At 31.3% G+C, this 16,144-nt stretch overlaps 1 protein-coding gene across 1 annotated transcript in view; it reads left to right on the plus strand.

The window, feature by feature from the left end:
• Positions 1–10,483, plus strand: part of LOC143045031 (intraflagellar transport protein 70A-like) — a 57,262-nt gene extending 46,779 nt beyond the window's left edge. Inside the window, exons 14-16 of the mRNA XM_076217316.1 lie at positions 449–552; positions 4,269–4,477; positions 10,012–10,483. Of these exons, the coding sequence (XP_076073431.1) occupies positions 449–552; positions 4,269–4,477; positions 10,012–10,136 (438 nt within the window). The 3' untranslated portion in view covers positions 10,137–10,483. The remainder of the gene's footprint in view (positions 1–448; positions 553–4,268; positions 4,478–10,011) is intronic.
• The last annotated feature ends 5,661 nt before the right edge of the window (positions 10,484–16,144 follow it).

Raw genomic sequence — 16,144 nt, forward strand, 5'->3', positions numbered from 1 at the left:
AAAAAGATCACCACCCTTCACTAGTCCATATAGCTACATGTATATTTTTTTCTACAAGATTTGACTCCAGATTATGTGACATCAGACACATAGAAATCATACAAAATATGATTATGGATTATAGATCAGACATTTTTTCCTGTGAAATTTAAACTGACCGGATTTTGTTTTTTGATTTTTGCATTGTTGTGTTGTTGTCTCATTTGCATTCTATGATGTCTTAGATAGAAGGTAAATAGGAAAAGGTGTATTAAGCTCTAAATTGTCAACAGGGATGTCTGGTTGGTTTAGACAGAACTTTAACTAAGAGCATCACTGTAGTAAAGTGAGCTCAAGTTCTTAAAATGCACACCTGCCCTAGTGCAGTGAGATTGATACCTCATTATCTTTATTAATGTGAAGAGATGTTTATTACAAAATAAGCAATTAAAATATATTTCCTCTATAGGCTGAAGATTTGATGAGAAAGATTGAAAAGGAAGAAGAACAAGTTGCTTATGATGATCCTGAGAAAAAGATTTTCCATCTTTGTATAGTCAATCTTGTCATAGGGTAGGTACATATATACAGCCTCACACCTCATGGAGAGGTAGCTTTAGTACAATTTTCAGATTTTTACATTTTACAGCATTGATTGAAAACTAAAATTCAGTGTTGCAGAATTCAATAATAATAAAACTGATTTCTTTCTAAACCAAATAGTTCTTGGCTTTAATGAAAAGTAAAATCACAAAAATACTGGACTCCACGGAAAATTCAAAACGGAAAGTCCCTAATCAAATTGCACAATCAAAAGCTCAAACCAATAGGATAACAACTGTCATAACCGTGACTTGGTACAGGCATTTTCTTGTGTAGAAAATGGTTGATTGAACCTGGTTCTATAGCTAGCTAAACCTCTCACTGGTATGACAGTTGCATCAAATTCTATCATAGTGACACCGATGCATGAACAAAACAAACAGAAATAACAGGTAAAAATGGCAAAAATTCAGCAGTCAACTTTGTGTTATAATCTTAATCATTAAAAAAACAAGCTAGTTTAAATAATATGACCTCATTGAAAGCTCAATAAACCTCTCATGGTAAAACATACCATATTGCTTTTATGAAAAACAATTTTGTGAAGCAGCTAAAATGAATACAGTCGAACCTCGTTGTGTCGAAGTCGAAGGGACCAGACGAAAGTATTCGACTCATCCGAGGTTCGACTCATCGGAGGTCAAGTGTGACGTCATATATTTGAAATTTATGAAATACCAATATGTGATTTCTGTAAACTAGATGCATGTTTATTGATCATTGTGCTTTTTTCGATATGATAATATATCATTGTGTATTTATGTTCCGTATTTCTTAGATTCAACACACAACATTCACAAATAAAATCAATACACAAATATTTACAAAGGTCAGTCACTTTGAATTATGGAATCATCGCGAAAATATTGTGATAACTAATCTTTAAAGAATGTGAACAGTGTTCATAGATTAAAAAGACTGACTCATAATAATTAATAAAATATTTTAATCCTTTTAATTAGTGTTCTTATTCTAATGGTTAATGGTTATGAATTTTATTTTTAAAGTTTTTATTTCTTTCGATTTTCTTTTAAATTTTGAACTTCAAGACATCGGGGTCAATTTACATCTATTTTACATCGATGGGACTTAAGGATTACCTCGACTTAACCGAGAATTCGAATCATCCGAGTTAGACTCATCAGAGGTTAAAAAACATTGATCAAACTGGAATTATGCCGGGACCGAGAAATTACTTCGACTCATCCGAGTTTTCGACACAACCGAGTTCGACACAACGAGGTTCGACTGTATTTGTAAACCTAATTGACCACCATTGGTGGCCTTGAGCTTTTTTTTGCCCCTTGGTTGAGCTCTTTCCCAGTCACTATTCTCAATTTTATAAATGTAACAAATAAGGATTGGATGCCTCCTTTATTAGATTTGAACATCAGTTTACTACTTTTGTTGACTAATCTACAGTATAATCAGATCAGTTTATCATTGTCATAAGCATCTCATTTTGTAAATAAAATACATAAATGAAACAGCTTAATATAGTCATTTTTTAAAATAACATAGATACTGTTCACCTTATCTTGTCTGTAAATCTTGTGCAGACGACGAGACTGCAATCAAATCAATCTCCTGATGTGTTTGGTTAACAAAAAACACAATTATTTTAGCTGTTTGATAGAGTATTAAATGCTTTTCTATTTTGTTGTACAAGCTGATTACATTTATAGACCATAAAGAGAAAGGTAATGGGTAAAATTGTTTCAATTCCGATCAGAATTAATTGATGGCATAACAGACAAATATTTAATCTGTTAATGGACCTGTTCAGACTCAAGCTGACATTTTTGTGTAAATAACATTTGTCATATCTGACATCAAGTCTTAATCAATTTCATCAGTTTATATTTGATGTTTTTTTCATACTGATAGATATCAAACTATATTTTCCTTCTTTAATTTGCATATATTTGCATAATAACTCCTGCTGGAAATGTACAGAGCATTTTCATGTCATGATTGTTTACTTTTGATTCAATTTCTGGATTAATACTTCTTATTTAGTTTTTTATTCCAATATCTGATCCTTTGAGAGTTTTTTACTGCCTAAAATAGACATATTTACACTTTTGGGTATTTAGCTGAATTTGCTCACAATGATCCTAGATCTGTTTCTGAATAACCTTTTGCCATCATGGATCAAATCAATTTTGCCATATTATTTAAATTGTGATGCCAAATATTATACTAGACTTTTAAGATATTGTGAACAATTTTGCATACAATTGTAAATATGTATTTTATTATTAAAAGTTTTTGAAGGAAAGAAAACTGATTTGTCTGCATTTTAGCAACTCAAAATAGTGTTGAAGGCTTTTTAAAAAAAACTTTTTATCAACTACATGACTTTATATTTCCATGACTTTATATAAGGTAGATTGACATAACAGTCAGTATTGGAGCATTCAGTAGCATTTGACCAGTTAGATTTATTAAGGAACAATGGTTTTCTATAATAAATTAATTGTTGTTTCCATTGGTTCTGCTATTTGATAACATTTGATTTTGTTATTTGTTACTGACTTCAACCTCTTTGAATTTATCTTGGAGTTTATTTTTTTTTGTTTTACTTTTTTATTAAAAGAATGATTTCAAAAAAATAATCCTGAAAATGACAAGAGAGAAAGCAATTATTGATTATCACATATCTAACAAGTTAGTGTGTGATATTTAAAAGTGCATATATCAAACTGATTTATATAGAGAGATCTCTCTGATACAGCAAAACATCTATTCACAGTAGCATTGTCTTAATTGTGTTATTTATATGGCGCAAAACTGGTATTGATCAGAGTTGATTACATCTAGGGAAAACGGATCAATACAACCTTAATTAAAATTCTCTTTAATTCTTTAAACCTTGAATGAGTACAGAATTAATCAACTGATTAAGTTTGGTGTTGGTTTTATACAATTGATTACACACATGACTCTGTGTCGTTCTACATTTTGTTAGAAAAGTTTGACAAGTTAATCAGTAGTTAACATTTGAATTATTCCAGTTTTGTCAATTTAGGTTATTTAAATTTTAACAGATCTTTCTGTGTTGGGGTAATATTGATAAGTTTTTTGTTACATATGAGACATCACAATATTAGCAGTTTTCATAGTTTTCAATACTTTTCTGTTTGTAATAAAATTACATTTGAAGTAAATACCATCAATAGAAAAACCTTTTAATTCTTGTGTAGATCTAGAAAGTTCCACTTTTTTGTAGTTTTGAAATATAAATGTTTTTTTTTGTAATAATTATGACTATAATTATTCGAAATGTACAAAATCAAAAGATTAGACAGTTTAATCTAGTATGGTGGTTTACTGCTTTGGTTGTTTTCCCTTCTGTGTAAATATACTTCTTTTTAGATGACATTCCTCCGACTTCTTCTAAACTTAGTTTTACTGTGGGTATTGCTGTGTATTTGTATATTCTGCATTGGCTAGAGGTAAAGGGGGAGGGCTGACATCACATAAAACATGTTTAATCCCCCAACTATATAAGTAACATTTGATATAAGATGTCCCCTTCAAGTAATCGTTCATCATTGAAGGCCATAAAATGACCTATAGATGGTAGCAACTTTATCAGTTGGTCACTGGTGGTGAATTGTCTCATCAGCAATCATTCCACATCTTTTTATTTTTCTATTGAAAAACTTTTTTTTATATTTCAGAACATTATATTGTGCCAAAGGAAATTATGAGTTTGGTATATCTAGAGTGATCAAGAGTTTGGAACCTTATAACAAGAAGTTAGGTACAGACACATGGTACTATGCCAAGAGATGTTTCCTGTCTCTCATAGAAAACATGGCTAAGCATATGATTATGATGAAGGACCAAGTCGTACAAGAGTGCATTGGATTCCTGGAATGTTGTGAAAGTAAGTGAAATATTATCGTTTTTATAACAGTGTTGGCGAGTCCATTTCTTGGTGCTCACGTTAGCAGAGGACTAAACCTTGTGGGTTGATTTTAATGTTGAATACTTAAACATTCTTTTTTTTCTTCTCATGCACATGCATGAACTTTACTCTTTATTATAATCAAAACCCCACAATTTAAAGAACTATAGAATGAATGTAAAAAAAAGTATAGGATGAATTGCCAAAGAATTAAGAATAGAGAAAAGTTAGAACAAAGAATAGAGTATAATGGGGTTCTGGAATTGAAAGAAAAGAGAATAAATTTGAAAAATTCATATGAAATAAAGAAAAATGGCTTTTAAAATTATAAAGGATCCCTATCAAGACTTTCATTTGAATCTGAGGTAAAATTACATAAACCAATTAACTGTTTGAGACCTTAGACAAAAGAATCATTTAAAACTTTTATTATAATTCATTAAAATTTGAAAAAAAAAAAGCAATTATAAAATCAACCAAAACCAGATCTCACAAACATGTTTAACCCTGCCGCAATTTTGAACCTGTCCCAAGTCAGGAGCCTCTGGCCTTTGTTAGTCTTGTATGATTTTTAAATTTAGTTTCTTGTGTGTAATTCGGAGTTTAGTATGACATTCATTATCACTGTACTAGTATACATATTTTTTAAGGGGCCAGCTGAAGGACGCCAGGAGTTTCTCGCTACATTGAAGAACCCTTGGTGGCCTTCGGCTGTTGTCTGCTCTATGGTCGGGTTGTTGTTGCTTTGAAAAATCCATATTTCCTTTCTCAATTTTATAACTGAAGAGTTTTTCATAATAAAAAAGATGTTGAAACGATAAGATGTTATATCATTTTCTGTTTATTTCTTTTAATGTCAGAACATGCTTTGACATTATTAAGGCTGCATTTTATATTTTACTCAGAGGTAGAAATTGATTGCTTTATTCCAATTAGTAAGATTTTTCATTTAATAAAGCTTCAAGTATTGTCATAGATATACAAAAATATGACATTTTAATTTGAATTCTATCTTTATCATTATGAAATATGACAAACCTTGGGGACAAATATGATATTTATTCTCGATAAAAGTCAGTATGACATATAAATTATTTTTACGTAAGAGAAAAATTTAAGCATTATGGCTAAATAAAGGCCCTAAGGTAGTAGTGACCTATAAACAAATATAGATTTTTGTTATACTTTGCTTAAATGCAGTTTATATCATGCAATTCCAAATTTAGGATTGAATTTTATAAGTAAATTGTGAGAAGGGGCTTTCTTAAATTCCTAAATAGTTTTTTAAAAAATGAATACATTGTATGTGGGGACGTGTATTTTTGTTGAAAATCTACACATTATTGTTCTTTTAAGGTTCCACTAAAGTCAAAATATATGACACTACAGAAATATCTAAACTTTGCCCATATTTTTCAACCTATAATGAGTATAGTCCTACTCTATGGGAACTTATGTTCATTTAAACATACTGTAACGAAAACCAAGCGGTCAGGCTTTGATGTTAAACTATAAATGTGTAACCTTAATGTGTTTTATAACAATGTATAAGTATATATGAACTAAAGTTATAACTGGCAACCCTTCTTTGGTAGCATGGTACTCTGGTATCGTGGTACTTTGCGGTATTCCGGTAGATCTAAGGTTGGTTCTGTGTAGGTTTTGTGGTACTTAGTGGTATTCTGGTAGATCTTAGTTTGGTTCTGTTTAGGTTTTTGTAAGAATAACAGACTCGTTAAATAAAAATCAACTTGTATTAACTTTAAGATGTGTTAAATATCTACAATTCATACAAATAGTATATAACTTAACAGTATTCTAGTCTAACAAATAAATACCTTACTTTATTAGAATATCGTAAAGAAAATGGATAGCGGAAATATAAATACCTCGAAAGTTTAGTTTGGTTATCGGCCAATGGTAAATCAAATTCAATGTCAAAAGATAACGTTTCTCTCAAGAAGTTATTTTCTAAATGCAACTTGTTACAGAATTAACAAGCCCACATTACATGGAAGTAGTCTGGTTACTACTTAGTCTGGTAAATGGTTTCGGTACATGTATATATTTAAATCGCTTGGAATTAGCGTGTGTTACTTGCCCAGGGTAAAGTCGTACTGAAGTCTTATCCGTTTTCTTCACCATATTTATACTTAGGTAAACCAATCTACGATTTGGTTTACCAATTTATTTCATCTAAATTACCAAATCCAGAGCCGACGTCATAACAAAAATAGGTTATGACGTCATTGTGTTGTACGTCATTTAAAGTAAACAATTCACAGCTGTACCGATTGTAAAAACATAGACAAGAATAATAAAAAGTTAACAAACATAGTTAACAAGAAATATATAATAGGAATAGTCAATTAACGGTAAGGTTTTAACAACATCATCATACAATTTTAGGGAAAACAAGTTCCATTTCAAAGGACCCCCATTTCATAACAATACTTAACATATACACACTGTGAAAATTGTAGATAAAATTGAAATTTTTATGTTGTGGCCAAACCGGTTTTGGGGGTTAACACTTAATTTTCCCAAAAATTTGGAGCCTTGCAAGATGACTTAATTTGTTTAAAATTTTGTGAATGAATACTGTTACATGTAATGCAGTACAAGCTAATGTTTATTTGTCAAATAATATTGTCAGAAAAAGACCTGTCTTACTTGAATATTAAGTTGGTGCATCCCTCTGCTATAGTTTACTTTAAAAAAAATTTACAAAAGTTCTGACAAATTTTTATGTGTGCCTTGTTAGCCATCAAGGTACATTTTATGTGTAAGGGAACAAGTTATCAACTAAATTTAGTTTTTAATTAACTCTTTTTCAATCTTCTGGTGACTACTTGGTCTAAATAGTTCATCTAAAAAGACCGTTACAGAAAGACTATGGGTAATTTTAATGTTGATACGCCAATATGAAATTAATGTCAAGTCATTGGTGTAAACTTTTGAAAATATTACCTAGAATGCATTAGATTCTGAAAAGGCAAATTGACCACTAGCTTTATCAATACCAAGGTTGTGAATTAAAACCCCTCTTATTTAACCCTGATCTTATCTGGCTAGAATTGCCAGGTTTTGCGTCAAAGTTTGATGTTTTTCTCTTGGTACTCTTCTCTCCATCAATATAAACTGGCTGCCATGAAATAGCCAAGGATGCTGAGGGGGAATTAAACACCACAATATTTGAATTTCTCCATTTTGATTCTAAATCTTTTTCTTTTTGAAAAACAAACCCATTGATAATAGAAATGCATTTTGAATAATACTTTCCTTTAGTTCTGTAATGAAAAAAAAAAACCAATATCAGAATACAACATTTTATTAATTTTAGCACGGGAGAAATTTATCATTTATCCAAAATTAATTACTCTGTATCATGTGTATTTTCAGTTTTATGAGAATAACAAATCTCGGTTGACTTTGATATTGAAGAAGTCTAGAAAGAAAAATATCAATTCTTTGTTGCAAATGAGACTCATCATTCTGTTCAAATCAGTTCAGGCAAAAACTTAACATTAAATTTTTATAAACAAATACCCATAGAATTAAATTGAGTTTACCAAATACATCAGCACAAGTTAAAACAAGAATGTGTCCATAGTACACGGATGCCCCACTCGCACTGATCATTTTCTGTGTTAAGGGGACCGTGCAATTGGGGCAAAAACTCTAATTTGGCATTTAGATTAGAAAGATCATACCACAGGGAACAATGTATACTAAGATTTAAGTTGATTGGACTTCAACTTCATTAATAACTACCTTGACCAAAAACTTTAACCTGAAATTTGCACTATCATTTTCTATGTTCAGTGAACCGTGAAATTGGGGTCAAAATTCTAATTAGAAAGATCATATCATAGGGCACATGTGTACTGAGTTTCAAGTTGATTGGACTTTAACTTCATCAAAAACTACCTTGACCAAAAACTTTAACCTGAAGCTGGATGAACAGATGGACGGAAGGACGAACAGACTCACAGACCGGAAAACATAATGCCCTCTACTATCGTAGGTGGGGCATATAAATAAAAATAGCACTGATCTATCGATATATAGTATTTACAATAAGGCTGATGAATGATATATAAATGGATTGTAGACGTTTTAAATGTTCACAATTTTTATTGACCTTTTTGTACTTTCAACATTTGAAATGTTCTATGTTTGTTGCTGTACATTTTTTCTTCAGAAATGAGGCCATTTTCATTTAAGGGCCTCTCAAGGCCTTTTAAAAATAGATTTCTATGTGGGATGGTTTTTATATGCCCGTCAAAAATTTTGACGGGATGTATTATGGTATACAAATGTCTGGTGTCCGTCCGTCTGTCTGCCTGGCGTAAACATGTCGCACCGTAACTTGAGAACGACTTATCCAAATTTCATGAAACTTAAGTTCGTTGTTTCTTGTGATGGTCAAATGATCTGTATACTTTTTGGTGAAAATAAGATTAAAACTTTTTGAGTTACAGCACTTTGTAACTAAAACAGCGGGGTGTATTTCACATGTCGCACCGTATCTCAAAAAAGATTCTTGATTATGGCTTAAAACTTTAAACACTTCTTAGTTATATTAATCTTAATATCTGTATACTTTTTGGTGATGATTCAAAGTTTTATTTTTTAGTTATTGATTATTTTGTAAAAAAGGGGGAGGGGTTTTTTACATGTCGCGCCATATATCAAAAATGATTTATGATTATTGCTTAAAACTTTACACATGTCTTTGTTATATTAATCTAAAGATCTGTATACTTTTTGGTGATGATTCAAAATTTCATTTTTAAGTTATTGAGTATTTTGTAAAAAAGGGGGAGGGTTTTTTTACATGTCGCGCCATATCTCAGAAACGATTTATGATTATTGCTTAAAACTTTACAATTGTCTTTGTTATATTAATCTAAAGATCTGTATACTTTTTGGTAATGATTCAAAATTTCATTTTTGAGTAATTTAGTATTTTGTAAAAAAGAGGGAGGGTATTTTTTACATGTTGTGCCGTATCTCAAAAACAATTTATGATTATTGCTTAAAACTTTACTCCACTTCTTTGTTATATTAATCTTAAGATCAGTATACTTTTTGGTTTTGATTCGAAATTTTATTTTAGTGATATTTAGGTTTTTGTAAAAAAAAACAAGGTGGGGGGTATCACATGTCCCGCCTTGTCTCAAAAAGAATATATGGTTATTATTATGTTATGTTATATATGGAAACTATTTATGATTATTGCATAAAACTTCCACACAAGACGTCAAGCGTATCATGCGCTCATGGCGCAGCTGTTTATTCTCATTGTTGAAGGCTGTTAACTTCTAGGTAAGTTGGTCTCTGATGGAGAGTTGTCCCATTGCCAATCAATAACCACTTTTTTGTTTTGTTTTGTTTTGTTTTGTTTTGTTTTTGTTTTTTTTTATGACATAGAAATAATTTTTGCAGTCAGTTAGATTTTTTTTTAGTTTATGGAAAATTATTTTTAGAAATGTCTTTTATCTTTTCAGTGTATGGAAAAGACGTGAAAGCTGTCATTGAACAACCATTGGAAGCAGAACCTATGCATCCTGGGAAGAATACAGTTACTTATGAAGCTCGCCTCTTGAAAAATCTTCTGATGCAGTTACAATAATCTATAGAAAAACTAAGAAATTGAAGCAAAATGTGATCAATTGTATTATTTTTTTGGAACATTAGTAAGATTACACATATCTATTGAAAGACTAAAGTAAAATGTGATATATTATATTGTTTTTGATACATTAGTAAATTACACTAATCCATAGAAAAACTGACAACTGAAGCATAATGTACTATTTTTTTGAAACATAAGTAAATTACACATATCTATAAAAAACTGAAGCAAAATGTGATCAATTGTATTATTTTTTTGGAGCATTAGTAAGTTGATTATCTGTTTTCTGTGTTATTTAATGTCTGTCTTTAAGTTGAAAATTAAAAGTTAGTGATTAAATTAAATGTTCTCCTTCATTTCTGTTGTGCATGGTATAGCTAAAGTCATCAATTCTTGTTGTAATAATTTTGAAGAAAACCATTAAGTACATTGGCCATTATTTTGATTTATGACGTTGTTTGTAATGAAATACTGTGATTTCTCAGTAAAATAAAAACAGATAATTTCCGATCGTAAATAAATCAGATAATTTCACACCTGAATGTCATGCATCAATGGGTGTTGTCAAGACATTTTTGATGATGCTGCATTAAAAGAAATTGAGAATGGATAGAAAAGTATAGTTCCTTGCATTTTTTACTCTATTTCTATGAAAGACTCAAAGTAAAAAGCTGAAGAACTAATTCAATAAATTTTAAAATTTATAATATTGCATGTTTGTTGAAGCTCAAGTTGAATATTTTCATTTTTGAATTCTTTGACTAGTTATTCAATGATTACCAGTTCAGAAATAAAATTTGTTGTGGATTTTTAAGGAAATCTTAAGTAAAGGAGAGTGCCATGATTTTGATGATGCAGTATAGTGTTATCTAATACATTTATTACAGAAATTGTAATAACAGCATTCAAGACAGAAAAAACTAAAAACAAACAAAAAAAAAACTCAAAAAAATAAACATTAACAAAAAAGACCAATCATTGTCCGTAGATTGGGATTATTACAAAGTTGTAGTTTACTTATAAAAGTGTTGTTGTGAGCTTAGCAGTATTGTATGACTGTATATATGTGTTATCTGCTCCTACAACAATCAAAACAATGTAAAATATTGAGATGTTATATGGTTGTCATAAAGACCAAAAGACAAAGATGAACTTCATGTCACAAATATATTTGCTTTTCCTGAAGATTCCTTTTATTGGATTCTAAATATGTATGTTTGATAAAGTCCATTGAAACTTGTGAAAAATTATGAATTTAACAGGTATTGCATGAACATGGCAACTATTGTTCTTAAAATTTGGAAATTATATAAACTGTTCAATGGAAACAGATTATAATTGCTTGTATAGCATTTACCTTAATCATCTGCCTGTTTGTCAAACAATTATTATGGTAATATGTTTCTTAGGTACTACTGAACAGAATGACTACATATACATGTATTTGGTCAGCACCTTGATAGTGACATTCTAAAATGTCAGCCACCTACTTTCTGTTTGCTGATACTTAAAATTAGTTCAATATGTTGAAAGATAAAAAAGATTATCACATATTTCTCCAGTGCTACTTAACATATTGACCTCATATATCAATAGCAGTTGGACAGTTTTGAGTTATAATGTTTGCATACTTTTCAGATATGCCAGACACCCACTTACTTACTGCAGATACTTTGAAATTTTCTATATATTTAATGAACTAGTTGACCTGCAGTTGTCAACTTCTACTTCATTTGGTCTCTGTGTCATTTAGTTCATCTGCAATCATAACACATATTTGTATTTTTATATTAAAATTGTTTGTTACACTTTTTTTTTCAAAAAGCATTGGAAAAAAACTGACTTTGTTTTTAGTCTGAAGTTTGGCAATGATGAGTTCTAATGTGTAAACCCTTTTCAGATTTGTCAGATATCTACTTCCTATGTTTTAATACTTTAAAATAGAGGGGTGTGCATACCATGATAATGCCATGGTAGCTTTCTCTTTTAAGGACTGGATGTAAAATTTACCAAAATTGAAATATTGGTTAAGGAATTTTCTACGGCGGCGGCGGCGGCGGTGTTAGCTCACTTCTTAAAAGCTATATATATTAGAAGGTGGAAGACCTGGATGCTTCATATTTTGTATATAGATGCCTCATGTTACGAAGTTTCCGTCAGTCACATGTCCATTGTCCTTGACCTCATTTTTATGGTTCAGTGACCACTTGAAAAAAAAGTTCAGATTTTTTGCAATGTTAAATTCTCTCTTACTGTAAGTAATAGGATAACTATATTTAGTATGTGCGTACCTTGCAAGGTCCTCATGCCCGTCAGACAGTTTTCACTTGACCTCAACCTCATTTCATGGATCAGTGAACAAGGTTAAGTTTTGGTGGTCAAGTCCATATCTCAGATACTATAAGCAATAGGTCTAGTATATTTGGTGTATGGAAGGACTGTAAGGTGTACATGTCCAACTGGCAGGTGTCATCTGACCTTGACCTCATTTTCATGGTTCAGTTGTTATAGTTAAGTTTTTGTGTTTTGGTCTGTTTTTCTCATACTTTATGCAATAGGTTTACTATATTTGTTGTATGGAATGATTGTAAGGTGTACATGTCTAGCGGGCAGATGTCATCTGACCTTGACCTCATTTTCATGGTTCAGTGGTCAAAGTTACGTTTTTGAGTTTTGGTCTTTTTATCTAATACTATATGTCATAGGTCAACTATATTTTGTGTATGGAAATATTTTATGATCTATATGTCAGTCGTTCAAGTTTTATTTGATCTTGACCTGGTTTTCAAGGTTCATTGCTCAGTGTTAAGTTTTTGTGTTTTGGTCTATTTTCTTAAACTATAAGCAATAGGTCAACTATATTTGTTGTATGGAAGCATTGTTAGCTGTACATGTCTGCCTGGCATATGGTTTAACTGACCTTGACCTCATTTTTATGGTTCATGTTAAGTCTATGTGACAGTCGTAATAATGCTTTATATTTAGGAGTATCAACATAATATCAATGATTAGTAAAGAAGGCGAGACATTTCTGTGTGTGCACTCTTGTTGTTTTTTACTTGCTGTTGCAGAAACCTTTGACCTCATCCTATATCATTTTGCTCATAATTAAATGATAATGTACAATGCCAAGTGTACATGTCTGTCTGACATGGTTCATCTGATCTTGACTCTTGTTTTTGGTTCATCTGTGAATGTTTCACGACTGATTACGTTTTTGCAGATAGTTTAAGCGTTATGTCATTTGTATTTGGTGTATGGAATGATTAAAAAGTGTGCATTTCTGTCTATCAGGATTCAACTGACCTTGACCTCAATGTCATGGTTCATTGATCAAGGTTAAGTTTTCGGGTTAGGTCTGTTTGTTAGATACTAGTAATTATAGGTTAACTATATTAGGTATAAGAAATTATTGTTAGTGTCTAAAAGGGTTCATCTGACCTTGAGATCATTTGTCATGGATCACTGGTAGATACAGTTTTATCCTAAAGATAAATGCTCGATGTCTGTTACCGTTTCTGTGCCATTCCGTCTCTTGTAGAGGAGGGACGAAAGATACCAAAGGGACAGTCAAACTCATAAATCTAAAACAAACTGACAACGTAGAGAGTTGTCTTATTATTGATAACACCAAATCTTCTTATTTTTATTTTCCCACATTATCCGAGTTAAGGGGGCGAACCATTTATGATTGTGCACTCTTGTTTTCAATTTAGTTTCTGATAATAGCTTTATATTGTTTTTCTTAAGGCCAAATCAGCATCATCAAGCTTAAAATAGTTGTACTGTACTTTAATGGGGTTTGCAATGTTTACAAATAATTGCTTTTGACATTTGTATTTTTTTAATTGATGTTCTTAACACATTTTAAAACAGAATCCTAGCTTAAAATCGTTCTCCATAATAAAACTGACTGATAAGTTGTCAGTTTCATTCTGATGAGAATTCTATAAATGTCGTTGTAATTGTGCTTGAGTGACAGGTTGTTGACCTAATGTTATATGCAGTTATTGTTTTAAACGGGATTGATTGGTTGATTATTGCTGTTCAACCTCACTGTCTGCACTCTTGGCTATATCATGGCGGCCCCGTTCATTGGTTGAGGAAGCCAAAGTACCATTGAGTGAACCTCTGACTTCTACAGGAAAACTAGCAATCTTTCTTGTTGATTATGATTGGAGTCAAACGAACAGTAAATGAACTACTAAGACCACTCGCAGTCAAGGCTCAAACTATTCCTTCAACAGTTTTTTCAACGGAAGCAAACATGTGCATAAACATTGAACCCTAGATTTGTCCTTTCAATGAATTAGTAACTAGTGCATATCAACTTTCCATTCTGTAGACAACATTTTTTCACGAAACTTTATAGTAAAGGGTGACACAGTTTTAGCCGTAAAGACAGTTATGTATGAGAGATTATAAACAAGAAGATGTGGTATGATTGCCAATGAGACAACTATCCACAAAAGACCAAAATGACACAGACATTAGCATTTATAGGTCACCGTACGGCCTTCAACAATGAGCAAAGCCCATACCGCATAGTCAGTTATAAAAGGCCCGATAAGACAATGTAAAACAATTCAAACGAGAAAACTAACGGCCTTATTTATGTAAATGAACGAAAAACAAACATGTAACACATAAACAAACGACAACCACTGAATTACAGGCTCCTGACTTGGGACAGGCACATACATAAATTATGTGGCGGGGTTAAACATGTTAGCGGGATCCCAACCCTCCCCCTAACCTGGGACAGTGGTATAACAGTACAACATAAGAACGAACTATAAAAATCAGTTGAAAAAGGCTTAACTCATTGTCTATTGTATGTACAGAAATGCAACCTGCAGCCAATCTAAGCGCAATCACCTTTCAATGCAATTGTAGCGGGGAAAATATTTCTGTTTTTTATAACCCTAGTCATCTATGAACACTGCACTATTACTATACTTTGTCTCCCAACAGACGTTTTAAAGAAATGTATTTGCTGGGCTCAATTTCACGTGACATGCTTCTATGTGAGTGAAAATTTCAATTGATTTCAAAAAGTGAAGATAATCATAACACCGAATGAAATGACAATGGAAATAGATTTTTTCTTCGTTTCGGCATTTATAGTTTAAGTTATAATTTAGCAAAAATCGTAGCTGATATCCGTTTAAAATATATATGTTCAAATATGCCATATGTGATATTCTATTAAGCTATTAGTCCTTGTAAAATCAAAGTTTGACTTGAATATACATGTAGTTGTATTCGACACCCTTTTTTATTTTTTCATATGCAAAAATCAGTTGCAAAAGATAGACGGAAGATGCCAATGTATATTCACACACAACAGTCAAAGATCAACTGGCAATGCCATGACAAAAACCTACAAAGAAAGGACCAAAAAACAAACCACAGTAATGAGTATACAAAACGTAACATAGAAAACTAAATATTAATATTTAGCAACACCGAACTCGGCATAAACCGAGGATTATCTCAGATGATCTAGAAACGTTATTTAAAAAATATCTCTGGCGATTCATTAAACTCATCGATTTTGTTGCTTGCGGTTGTTTTTACCAAAACTGCATGTTATTGGCTTTTTTTGCATGTGTTCATTATATCTATGTTATTGTAAGAAAAATTGACAATTTAATTACTTATCTGACCGTTTGATCCCTTCTGATGTGTAATCAATACTAAAAAATGCATAGATGGTTATTTTTTTTTCATTAAACAGTTAGTAAAAGACAAGCAATGAATCACAAGTTTTGATAAAACATATCTTTGAAATTGAACCAAATCTAGAAAATGTGGGTTTTGTTGAAGATTATATTTGTTGTGCTCTTGAACTTATTCTTCTTCAAATATTCAGCTCCATATGATTGAAGATTACGAACTCTTTTGGTTAATTAGGACAATGTAGTTTGAATGCTGTCCCCTTCACACACGCCCCATACATGTCCTTTTCAATGTGCATTTCTCTTCTACAGTAAGTAGTAAAT

The sequence above is a fragment of the Mytilus galloprovincialis genome, chromosome 9 (assembly GCF_965363235.1).
Source record: "Mytilus galloprovincialis chromosome 9, xbMytGall1.hap1.1, whole genome shotgun sequence".
NCBI lineage: Eukaryota > Metazoa > Mollusca > Bivalvia > Mytilida > Mytilidae > Mytilus > Mytilus galloprovincialis.